Raw genomic sequence first — 13,277 nt, forward strand, 5'->3', positions numbered from 1 at the left:
TCAACGCCTTTCGAAGCAGGATGAGCAGCTTGCTGCCCTCCATCTTCATCTAGAGGGACTGTCACAGCATCAGGACAAAATGATGAGACAGGTGGCCTCACAGTTTGAAGTTCTTGTAAAAATGATTCAGAAGAAGGAACCAGTTGGCACAACTGCCGCGGTGAAGCCGCATGTGAAGCAGATACCATGCAGCCACCTGCCACCTCCGCTGCTGTTTGCCCACAGTCCTCTCGACCGGAGAGGTTCTCTGGAGATTCTGGGAATATTAAGCCGTTCATCACTCAGTGCGAACTCCACTTTGAGCTGCAGGCAGCTGCCTTCCCCACCGAGCGGGCAAAAATCACTTTTGTCATTTCCCACCTGACTGGTCGTGCGGAGGCGTGGGCTACTGCTGATTGCAGCCGCAATTCCGCCGCGTGTCATTCGTGGTCTTTTTTCGTAAAGACTATTGGAGCAAATGTTTCAGTTTTCCACACCAGATCGTGAGGCAGCTCGCTCCCTTGTCACCTTACAACAAGGCAAGCGCAGGGTTTCAGATTACGTGATTGAGTTTTGCATTACAGCAGCTGAGAGTCAGTGGAATAATAGGGCACTGCTCGATGCATTTTTTCAAGGACTATCCCCCACCATCAAGGATCATTTGGTCCCGCAAGATCTGCCGACCGGCTTGGACACTCTCATCGCTCTCGCCGTAAAAATCGACAAGAGGCTTTAAGATCGCGAGCTGGACAGAGTTTGGTGGAGGGCTGCGTCACCACGCACTTGGAGGACAAGCCTCGGTGACCAGCCCAACCAAGGCAGAGTCCCTGTTGCCAGTCTCAATCCACTGGCTAGCGTCACCACGGATGAACCCATGCAACTGGGCAAGTTCCGTCTCTCCCGTGAGGGAAGGGCGGTGCTTCTACTGCGGGCAGTTGGGTCATTCCCTGTTAGGTCAAGGTTGCCGGTGCCAGTAACAAGGGTATGGGAGCAGTGATCTAAATTTCATTAAGGAAGACCCTACCTGGGTTCTTCCTAAAGTGACACTTTGCTCTCCTGATCAAGAAATTCATACACCTGTATTAATTGACTCTGGTTCTGACGCAAACTTACTCAACTCCCTCCTCGTTAGACGGATGCACCTTAGAACCTTTCAAATAAAACGCCACCACAACACCTATGCTGCAGACGGCAGTTTTAAGGGCAAGATCACTCACCGCACCCAAACACTCACATTGACATTTCCTGATTCTCACTCGGAACGCATTAGTTTTCATGTTTTTGACCCCATGAATCATGACCTTATTTTAAGGAACCCATGGTTATGTCATGGGGCAACAATTGCGCCCAGAACTGTTTCAAGCCTCCATGTGATGTTCAGGGCTATGTTTCAAATGACAATCCACAGACCCCATCTGGGACTCATCTCAAGTGCCCACCTGTTACCAGGACATGAAAGACGTTTTTTCAAAATCCAAGGCCAAATCCCTCTTCCGATTATCGACCTCGCCTTTTTGCCTCACGTTTTTTGGATACTGTTGCCTTTTTTTGGATTGCCTACTGTGTACTGACCTCTGCCCGTATATTAAACCTCTCTTTTTGAAACTGTCCATTTGTTTTTGAGTCGTGCATTTTTGGGTCCTATCCTCTGTTCCATTCATGACATAGAACGCATGAAACAACCCGTATGCTCAGATACCCAAAATTAACGTAAATCGCTCCATAAGCTTACAGTATTTAATCAGAGACACATGTCCAATAAAGCATATTTAGGCCATATTTAATTGTCTGATTTCACAGTTTAATGGGTTTATTTGTGTTGTTTTGGCAGATGCGTGATGCATCTATGTCACCAATAGGTGTATTTACTTATTTATTTTTGTATGACATCAGGCTCGCAATGATAGTTGTGTATCCGAGCTTTGCATTTGCGCTACACTCGCATTGGCACTTACATCAGATTTTTATCCACATTTACATTGCAAAAAAAAAATTAAATCGTAATTTGTCACTTTAACAATTACCTTGGTGTCTACCTGGTTTTACACTGCTGACTTGAATGTGAGCCATTCATTTAGTGACAAAATACACGCTTCAATTAGTCTGAGCAGCCAGAGATGTTTAACACTACTGCTAAATGTAGTAATACTTTGGAAAACCCAGAATGTGAAGAAATGCAATTCTTTGCATACCAATTAGTGAAGTCCTATTTAGTTTGTAATGCAGCATCCAGTCTTTTAAGTCACAAGTTGACTTGGCAAAAACTGTGCAAAAGCACCTTAAACCTGAGTGCATCAGTGCATCAATTGTGAGCGCATCTTCCATGTAAAGGCCCCTTCAGGTCATCCCACATACTGATTTATTTATTTATTTATTATTTTTTTTTTCAAAAAATTGACAGATTTGCAAAACTGCTTATTATTCCTGTCACCTTGACGATAGCCATACTTCTAGGCGAAGACAAATAGTCCAAATTACTGACTTTGTGATAAGAAATTCCTTTTTTGCACCTAACACACTTCAATCATGGCCCCAAAAAGCCAAAAGTTGAATACTGAGCTTATCATCGGGATCTTATGAATAAATGGTTACTCTTAGTTTATTTCATTTCAAAACTATGAACAGTTGCCATAAATTTAAATAGCACATTTTGCACAGGTACTCCATATTTAATGTTAAAATCTGTTTTTTGAATAAGATAGTTCAATTGAATGCCATCAACACAAAATGAATACCAATGAAAAGTCAGTTCAGATCATTTTAAGGATTTTTGAAAATAAAGATGTTAAGTTAGAGTTAAAATAAGTCCAGCTTTATATTAACAAACAATTGGTTCAATAGGAAAACCTTTTTTCTTTTTTTTTAATTGACTTAATTCATGGGTGTCAAACTCATTTTTGTCACGGGCCACGTCGTAGTTATGACTTCCCTCAGAGGGCCGCTACGACTGTGAACCCATATAAATGAAAGATTACCACATATATTCTAATTACATACAGTGTACACAAAACATTGATGAATAACCAGTTTTGAAATCAGAAGCCTATAAAAGCATGTTTTTCAACTATTACATTTCTTTTAAAAGGGGGCTTGGTAACAAAATGCTTGCAAATATCTCAATGGTATTACACCAGAACACATTGAGCAATTTTTATTTGCTTTCGCGGGCCACATAAAATGTTGTGGTGGGCCAGATCTGGCCCCCAGGCCACCCGTTTGACACCAGTGGCTTAATTGGTCAAATCATAAAAATAATTGGTCAAATCATCTTCCCAATTAATAATACAAAATAGTTTTACTGGTTAAAAAAAAGAGAGTGTATTATTAAAAAATAAATAATACATGCTGTATACTTTACATCCTATTGTTCACATATCAGCAGAACATCTCAATGAGGTTAAGTTACCTTAACATGCATGAAATACCAAAGAAAAAGTGCGGTTTGATTTGCCAGAGTAGTTCCATTTGCAACGTTATTGTTTATCAGAAAACTTGGGTTAGTAAATTGTGGAGGAAACATGGCTGTTGTGCAAATCTGTAATGTTTCTGGCACAAACATCAGATCTATGCCATGGATTTTTTTCATTTAGTGACAATAAAATTAGTTGAATCCAGCAAGGACACATTAGGCTCAAGCAACCAAGGAGGAATACCGCTAGTCTAAGTATAATAACTCATGTCTCTACTCTTGTTTGCTTATATGAGCTTAGTCTATGTGGATATTTTGATGCATGTTTCTTTTAAACAAAATAGTTTGTATATTACAGTCCACAATTCTTAACTTTTAAAAAAGACTCACTTATTCGTGTACTGTCGTGTAATATTAAACTATGATTGTGATTATCGTTGCGCTCCCTCATAGGTGGAACTCACTTTCTCGTCCATCATCCTCTATTTAGTTAAATTTTTGTTCATATTCCGAAAATCAAAGTTTAATTTAGCTTGCTGATGAGTTTTGATCCAGACATTTATAAATAAAGTACAAGGCTCACATTAGTGCAGGAAAGTAGCCTGATCGCAGGAGCAATTGCATTATCGATATTTATGTTATATCCCTGATAATATTATTAAAAGGTTTTGGTTAAGGTATAAATAAAAGCTTGATTAGAACATTGGATAAATCAATGAATCAATTAACTACAGTGCAATGATAACATTCAAACGGAAAATCCTCCTAATAAAGTTTTAGAAGCATTACTGAAGGGTGTATATATTTTTTTTATTTCCTGCATGTGTTATAAATATAGAGTACAGTGTGAAAACGTTTCTTTGTTATGCAATATTACTCTTCATCTGTTTTTTGGGCGACTAGGTAAACAAGCTCTGTTTGCTATTAGCTTTAAATAGCTCCATCATTTGTGAACAAAGCCACTGTTTTGTAATCTTAATATTTCTGCCGCACAATTAAGCCTAATAAGGCAATGTAGCGTTGATAATTGTTATTGTCAGTTACAAACCATTTTGATCTGACCGTGACCTTTGCACAAGCATCCTGACTTGCCTCAGCTGTTTTTCTTTGTGCAAAACGTGTGAACATATTAGGCATAGTCCCCCATGGCAAAAGTTACATTTCTCCGTCATTCAACATCTGCAGAGCCAGGTGCATTTGTAAATCCTGAGGGAAGGGGAGGGTAGGGGGTCGCTGACAAGCTGCGACAGTTCCAAGAGAACAAAGAAGTCACAGTGCCAGTCAGACGTGCTATATGACTTTATGTCAAATATATGAAAAGGCCTCAGGAGCAGCAGCTGAACCCCATCACAAGGCATTAAGAGCCACTGACAACTTACCTTGTGCCGAACTGGCAGCCACCACAGCTCTGTATGCTGACCCCAACACCTAGATTTGTCACTAAAAGTCACCTATTTCCTGTTGCCTGGCACATATGTTAAAGTTGATGGGCGGGGGTCGTCAAAAATAAAGGTGTCACTTTGTGAGCATAGGGTTGCAGCTGTACTGCAAAGCTGGAAGGTCGACATGGTCCACTGCCAAAGACATGTAGTACAGTAACTTTGCACTTGCATTTTCAGTAACAGACATGTTTAAATATAGAATACATGCCTCATGTTTTTGTGCAGAGTGACTTTCTGATACCCTATATTACTATTCCTTTTTCTTGTGTTTGATGATAACACCCGTAAGGAAAAATCATCCATCGGGGTCACGGGTTAGCTGGAGCCCATCGCAGCTGAGTATGTGCAAGAGGCAGGGTACACCTTGGACTTTTCGTTAGCCAATCGCAGGGCCATGAATGTAACAAAGTAATAATTTGGCCGTTAAAGATATTATTACGACAATGCCCATTTCAATGTGATGTCATTCCACTCAGTTGTCTTTATTTCATTCCAATGTGTCCTTATACCGGTCATTTCCACTCTCCCTTTTCGACCTTTGCATATCTCTGCCTGTTTTGATAAATGCAATTTGACACATGCATGTGTAATATCGCCCATTCGGGCCATCTGAAAACTGAGCTAATGATTATGAGTTATATATTTGCTCACTGCATGCTATATATTAAAAGAAGGGTTAGGGTGGAAGTGAAAAGAGGAAATTAATTTCTAAAGACACTTTAAAAATAAGAAATTAATAATGTAAAAAAAAAAAGGTGAAGATTTTAAGAGGGAAGATCATAAATGATATGCATATTACTTTTAATTTGTGGGCAGGGTGTGCATGCACATTATTATTATTATTAGTAGTAGTAGTAGTATATATTTAACTTATGTTAGATTAATTGTATTTGTACTATTAATTGCTACTTTATATTTTAAATACTATTTTAATAATGCTTAATGATTGTAATAATTATTAATGCTTGTATTTAATATTGCATTTTATTTAATAAGTTGCATGTGTCGATTAATATTTATAACATAAAAGTTGTGTTAGGGGGAGTACTTCATTAGGGTGTAAATGTCCACATTTGATTTATTTCCTTAATAATGCACATACTATGTAATGTTATTTAAAAAATGTGTATTGTCATATATAATCAAACTGTATTTGTGTAGCATTAAAAGGATGTTTTCATAATTTTAAGTGTGGCCCTAAAACCCATTTGCAGTATACAAAAATAAAACATTGATAAATATTAAAACTATTCATTAAAAAAAAAAAAACAATGCTCAAACATAGAATCAACTTCATAATGTTTTCATTCTGTGTTACTGTTGAAATGGTAGCATTTTATTCCAGATGACTAGATCGGTCCAAGTTTTTTTTTTTATCAGTTGAATGTTGTTGAAGTGTACCGGTAATTGAGTTGAAGGACTGCTGGGCCACGCTGTGAACACTCTCGAGGTGAGCTGGGATGTGAGAGGACATGCACCTTGTCTCCAGCTTGTGTGTGTTTTTGTTTTTCCAGAGTGTAATTGTAATCCCTTCGGCTCAGTCAGTGATCGCTGTAATGGCACAGGATATTGTATATGTAAGGAGGGCACTACAGGGCCTAAGTGTCGCGAGTGTCTGCCCGGCTATATGTGGGACGATGGCTGCAAATGTAAGTAGAACCACAACAATCACCACCTTACAGGTCCACCCTTCCGTCTGTCCCCGAATCAAGTGTCTCTCTTTCTCTCTCATCTTCACTTATTTCCCTTACTCTGAATCCTCGGCTTTCCTGTGAAAATGTGCAAAGATCATAAAGCCAGCTGAAACCAAACTGAACATGGGCCTTAACAATGTTAGCAGGTCCATTGTAGGGCTCAACTCAGGGGCTGGGGGAAAGCAATGGCCTGCATGCTACTCACTAACGTGGTTATTCAGCCATGCGACACAACAGCAACATGAAAGCTGAGTCAATATTGACAGCTTGACAGACTGCCTGGAATCTGTTTGAGTATCCGTCACCTTTTTGTCAGTGCACAACACCAGACAATGTCATCCAAAGTTAACAACTCTAGAGGAGAATACAGGTTTTTTTTATTATTCCCCTATTGTTTTATACAGTAATACTAATAAGTTCAAAGAAATTAAAATACTTGTTCTGACTTGTGAACTTCATTCAATGTGAAGCAATATGAAAACATAGTTAGTTCACATGTACAGTATGTACTTCAGACAGTAAGAATAAAAGTCAGTAAATTTACCACCATGCACCAGAGATTTACTTTGAAAAGTTTTTCGTTTTGACCTTCTATTACATCCTCATTTTCAAAAGGAGTTGAGTGCATGGTCAAGTCTCCATTTGTATGCAGACTGAGAAATGCAATTAAATCTGAAATCTCTTACCAAACACATTTCAGATCCTGGCAGAAACGCCTACTTCATCAGTCCCCTCTCCAAATATTTTGCCTCATCAAAAGTAAATGCACCAGATCTTATCATTTACTCTGTGTACACGCAGACTTGTGCTTCATGCGAGAGATTGATAAGAGAATCATAAATTGAGTAAAACAAAGACTTCCAGCAAACCCCAATAATGATTAAAACTGTCATTTGACATTAGTGATCACTGTTGGATTACGACCTCATTAACACCAGTATTTGATTAAAAACATATATATAATATTTATAGATTTATATATCTTCTTCTTTTCCTTTCGACTTGTCCTGTTAAGGGTTGCTACAGCGTGTCATCCTTTTCCATGTAAGCCAATCTTACATCCTCCTCTCAAACACCAACTGCCTTCATCTCTTCCTCCTCACTACATCTATCAACCTTCTCTTTGGTCTTCTTCAAACTCTCTTGCCAGGCAGCTCCATCCTCATCATCCTTCTACCAATATACTCACTATCCCTCCTCTGGACGTGTCCAAACCATCGAAGTCTGCTCTCTCTAACTTTGTCTCCAAAACATCTAACCTTGGCTGTCCCTCTGATGAGGTCATTTCTAACCCTATCCAACCTGGTCACTCCTACAGAGAATATATACTGTATGTAACACAAATATGATATCATATATCATTTTGGCCCTGTAAATGTTAAGTATATCGCCATGCATCTGTGATAGGACTAAATGGCATAAGTTATCTATTTCGATCGATGCTGTACCACTGGTGATTTTGATAAACCCAATGAAATAGGTAACTTAAATTGAGACCAATGACATCAAATAGGGAGACTTGGGTGAGTAGGGGAAAGGGGAGGAGGGCAACCATTGCCTGCAACTCTGAAATTAAATGTATTTTGAGAAATATTGCTTCATCTATATTTTACTTTATGTCTGGGAATATACTGCAATGATGCATCAATGTTTCCAGACGAGTAAATGTTATTTTATGTGGTTTTGCAATCTTCCTTTAATAAATGAATCCTTATTCATCAATTCAGACAGCAGGTCATATGCACAAGGCTCTCTCTTTCCCTGTAGGTAGTTTGCCAGCTTCCAGTATCATTTAGAGTCAAACCTGTTCAGATGATAAACTGTGAGTTGCTACAAAAAGTGTTCCCTATATATTGAATTCGCTCTTGTCAGGTCAGTTTTTCTGATGTTGCACAGCAGGAGTGGAAGATGCTGTGAATATTCTCGGAAGGAGGAGACTTTTGCTAGAAGCGGCAGGGACAAGATAAAAGGTCACGGTCTAATTAAAGGAGTCTCCCCTGCGTCCTGATCGTATCGCTTCTATTTTCTAGAAAACGCTTTTAATGAATGCACCTCAGTGACTTTTCTTCACTTCTCCAAAGTTTTTTTTTCTCCACTTCTTCCCAAAGCATGGTATACACATCCCTATTTTTAACATCTTAACCAATTTATGGACTGTGAGAGACCCCAAACAATAGTATAACAATCGGCAAATGTGTGCTTACTGCTCTAAAAGGCAGCATCATGCTGCAGGGCATCCAGATTGGGGGGAAAAGAAGACAGAAGGATAGTAGTAGAAGAAGAAATGAAAGAATCTGAGTTATTAACTTATCAAGTAACTACGTTACAGTTACAAACTCTTCTTCTTAACATTTTTATTGTAGTGACTGATGTGGGAGACACGTTATACAAACAACCAACACAGCCAGTTGCTCCTCTATTTGTGTCCGACAACAGCATGAGATTCAAGTCTCTTTCTAATTGGCTATTGCTCCATTTCATGTCATAATCATGGAGTCCATGGCGAGGCCAAACCTGGTTATGGAAATACTGAACAGGTTTAACTTTTACGATGGTCCATCTGACAGTTTTCTGAGCAGATCAAGGAAGAAAAATCCCTCTTAAAGAGGAACTAAACCATGTTAAAACGTTCTGTTATGTTTTAAATGTGTATGTCTTCTATATTAGTTGCTGTTTACTCAAAGTATTTATAATAAATAAATAATAAATAAATAAAAGGTTTAAACATGGCATCTACTCGCTTATGGGGGCCAACATTTTTCGGCCTTTTCTCTTTTGCAAGAGTGCAAATTCACGAGAATGTGATGTGAATTTGCAATTATCAGCTTATTATCCAGCTTTATCTACTAAGAAAACCATAATGGGTTAGTAAGTATTCAGCAATGACAAGCTTCATACGTCCTTGTGGGGTGGGATCCTGGCATGTCCAAAATCACTACTTTTCAGGAAATCAAAAAAGCACTCATCGTTTTATTAATTGCATCACCCTTGGTTCTAAGGCCTTTGAAAAGACGTCCACACGTGTACCTGGTACCAGGACACCCAAGGTCGCAGTTCGACGATCGATTTTTTTGGTCGTGTCATCGGACTTGCGGCTGCATGTCTTGGACACTCGGGTGAAGAGCGAGGTGGAGTTGTCAGTGATGCAGACTTTGTATCGGTCTGTTGTGAAATAACAAGATCCTGGATACAAGCGGCCGAAATTAGTTTCCTCCGCTGGGTGTCCGGGCTCTCCCTTAGAGATAGGGTGAGAGCCTCGGTCATCCGCGAGGGGCTCAGTCTAGAGCCGCTGCTCCTCCACATTCAGAGGAGCCAGATGAGGTGGCTCAGTCATCTGATTAGGATGCCTCCTAGACACCTCCTAGGTGAGATGTTCCGGGCGTGTCCCACAGGGAGGAGACCCCGGGGACGACCCAGGACACGCTGGAGAGACTATGTCTCCTGGCTGGCCCGGGAACGCCTCGGGATCCCCCCGGAAGACCTGGATGAAGTGGTTAGGGAGAGGGAAGGTTGGGCTCCCCTGCTAAAGTTGCTGCCCCCTCCTCTGTCCCGACCTCAGATAAGCGGAAGAAAATGGATGGATGGATGGATGGATGGAAAAGTAAGGTAAAAGTTCATGTGCTGTCACCTTGTTTGGTTCAGGGTGTGTGTGGCGAGCTGAGGCCTGAAGCAGAACAGCAAACAGCAGCCACAAACCAGACACATGCCTAATAGAAGTCAATATTTCTTGGCACGCCTCCCATCAAAGCCCAATTTGACTCCTCCTGGGAGACTGCATGCATCCAGCTGAGAGCCCCGATATTTGTTGCTGTGATATTTATGTCCCATCGAGTTCATAGATTGCTTACCATATTGTTCTCCGCTCACGGAAAAAAGGACGGAAATGGGTAGAAGTGTCTCCTGTTTGTCATTGTTTATTTGTCTCTGTTGGTTTATTAGTTTGTGCAGCCTTTCTTTGTTTCCCTGCAACATGCTTGACAGCTTGCCTCCGGCGGGAATAGAGTGGCCTCGGTGTCCCAGCTCTAAATATAAACCAATTTTCACCTGATGTTCACATTGTCTAAAGTCACTGCTGTATGAAGGCGGGGGAAAAGCATCACAGGCTTTGGGGAAACTGCAGATTCAGCTTTGTTACTCTGGAAATTACCAATGAGCACAAGTACAGAATTCTGTAGGATATTTAAAAAAAATGTAAATGCTTGATACCGTGATGCATGACATCAAAAAGCATCAGCACGCTATTTAGCAAGTTCAGTTTTTTTTTTATTTCTTTTTAATTATCCTGATGTGCCTTCACCATTCATAGGTGGCAAAAGGGAGCCTTATTTTGAGGTCAAGAAATCTCAATGAGGATTCATAGCTCACAAAAAGAGACGTGGGTTCACTATTTAGCAAGCAGGAGGTTTCACTCGCTGTTCATCTCAAATGGCTTGTATCCCTTTGTTAAGCCTGAACAAAGTATTAAAAAACTAATCAACAGTGCATAAAGAATTTATAAACCCCTAAGGGTAACCTTATTTTAAAGTTGCATCCAAGTGACAATTATTGGCATTTTGAAATGTTATTGTCTTCTGTTGGCATTTAATTTGTATTTTATATTCATGTTTTTTGTGAAATAATCAATGTTATTACAGTCATTGTTATGGTTGACTTGAAGTCTTTTACTCATTAGAAGCATGACAAAGCTAGTTTACTACTATTCTTTGACATACACCACATACAATGGTAACCTTACAATAGGTGTTAATAGATGATATTTCTGCTAGAAAAGGTATTAAAGGCGCTTGTGTCAGAATTCTGTTCATCATCATTCAAGTTTCTTATGCTCCCAATGGGCAGCTGAGTGAATGATTCAATTATATGAAATCAATGTCATTTGATGCTTTATGATGCTGGGACCCTGCTGTAATCGGATCTTCATTCCTCACAGTGGCCGTCAAGTAATGTGTCATAAAAATATTCTAATAAACTCACTCTTGTCTCTTCTTTTACATTGCCTCCCCCACAGCTCGGGTGTGCGACAACGAGCTCATGCGCTGCCAAAATGGCGGTGTGTGCATCAGCAACGTCCGCTGCAACTGCCCCTCGGCCTACACAGGCCTGCTGTGTGAGAAGCCGCGCTGCGAGTCGGGGCTCGGAGGTTGCAGAGGTGCCGATTCGGGCCAGCCCCCCCTCAGGCCTCCGTCCTCCTTTGGGCCGCTTCTTCTTCTTCTGGGCTTGGCACTTCTCTAAAGAGACCTGGTGGGAGCGATTAAACCCCTCGCGCACACACACAGCCTTCACCCCATTGACCCATCCCCCTTTCGAATAATCAACAACCATTCAAGCAGAACAATCATGAGCTTTGTGGACTGTACTGTACCAGCTTCTGATGTGAAAAGGAATGTGCCAGAGAAAAGAGCGCAAAAACATTTTTTTTCATTCAATATCAAATAATATATAAAAAAATAAATAAAATATATACATGTAAAAATGGCAGATAATATTAAATATTAACATAAAAAAGTGCAATGGAAAATGAGTCCCCCGCCCCACCTAACTCCTTCTACTCATCCCTCCTCGAAGCCATACAGGTGCTTAAAGCTCCCTCTAGTTGGAGCGAATAACTGAAGATGACTTCCTCTGTTATTACCACGGCAACCACGGCTGCAACCAATTGACTCGCACGAGCCGACAGAAGCTGCCGAGACGCCTTTGGGATGCTCCTGTAAATTCAGTGCTGGCTTGACTGTTGAGGAAGACAAATCAAATAAACATTTCCCTCAGCCTCTTCAACATAATTCATGGGCGAGAGCACATAGAGAACAAGCTCTTTGCCAGTGCATTGTGGATGGAAGAAAAGTGCGCAGACTGCTTTTTTGTGCCACACAAACTTTCTCTCAATCTCTCCGCCTTCAAGCTCATGCTCCTCTTCCTTCTCCTCGCCATGCTGCCACTGACCTGTGCTTTTGTGAATGTTACTCTGTAAAACCCTCGCTGGTTGAACGATTCTTGTTTTTCTTTTTTCTTTTTTTTTTGTCAAACGTTGGTGACGCACATGTGTATGAATCCTCCTCCTCTCTCTCGCTCTTGCTCTCTCTCTCTCTTTCTCTCACTGCCTTCCTTTCATCTTTCCTCCTCTAAGAAGCGCCACTAAAGCTGTCTGATTCTTTTCTATTAGAGTCTCCGCTCTCTTTTATCCCAGTCAGACGATAGTTTTCCATACAAGTGGATAGAAAATCATCGGTGTATTTACAGGTTCTCTTTTCAACTGAGCAAACAAAAGAAGCAATGTCGTCCTTTTGTATCTTTGCTGAACTGTGACAAAAAAAAAAAGAAACTTTAATGTATACAACACCCAAAATGCATCCTTTTTTTCTTTATTTTTCTACCCCTTTCATCTTTGTTTTATATTTTTAGTTGTACGGACGGGTCATTCTCCTTTGTGTCAGCAACATGCTGGCATCATAGAATATCAGTTGACATAAAGTATTAATAAACTGTATTTCAATTCCCACCAAAGGACATTATAAATGTTATGTTCTTGCGTTAACACTTGAGGATTTAAGTGAATAAAAGCTTAAAAATAAGTGTTGCGTCTGTGTTGATGAGGTGTCATGTTTTACATGTTTATCCCCGACTTGGAAGTTATTTTTCTAGTCTTTTGCAATGTTCAACTTCAGACTGAAAGAAAACTCCTAATGAATAGTCACATTTACATTCTGCAGCATCTGATACCAATGGTCATACCAATAATGCTCACTCGAGTTAAAA

The 13,277-nt window shown here is 40.1% G+C and overlaps 1 protein-coding gene across 4 annotated transcripts in view; it reads left to right on the plus strand.

Annotated features, from left to right (window-relative positions):
* Window positions 1-13,059, plus strand: part of ntng1a (netrin g1a) — a 102,272-nt gene extending 89,213 nt beyond the window's left edge. For 2 of the 4 annotated variants that reach the window (XM_061666125.1, XM_061666123.1), the window contains exons 8-9: window positions 6,345-6,479; window positions 11,533-13,059. In XM_061666125.1, the coding sequence (XP_061522109.1) occupies window positions 6,345-6,479; window positions 11,533-11,756 (359 nt within the window). In that variant the 3' untranslated portion in view covers window positions 11,757-13,059. The remainder of the gene's footprint in view (window positions 1-6,344; window positions 6,480-11,532) is intronic. The other 2 variants (XR_009767359.1, XM_061666126.1) reach the window with 2 other exon arrangements.
* Window positions 13,060-13,277: the final 218 nt, after the last annotated feature.

The sequence above is a fragment of the Phycodurus eques genome, chromosome 21 (genome assembly GCF_024500275.1).
Source record: "Phycodurus eques isolate BA_2022a chromosome 21, UOR_Pequ_1.1, whole genome shotgun sequence".
In the NCBI taxonomy this organism is placed as follows: Eukaryota; Metazoa; Chordata; class Actinopteri; order Syngnathiformes; family Syngnathidae; genus Phycodurus; species Phycodurus eques.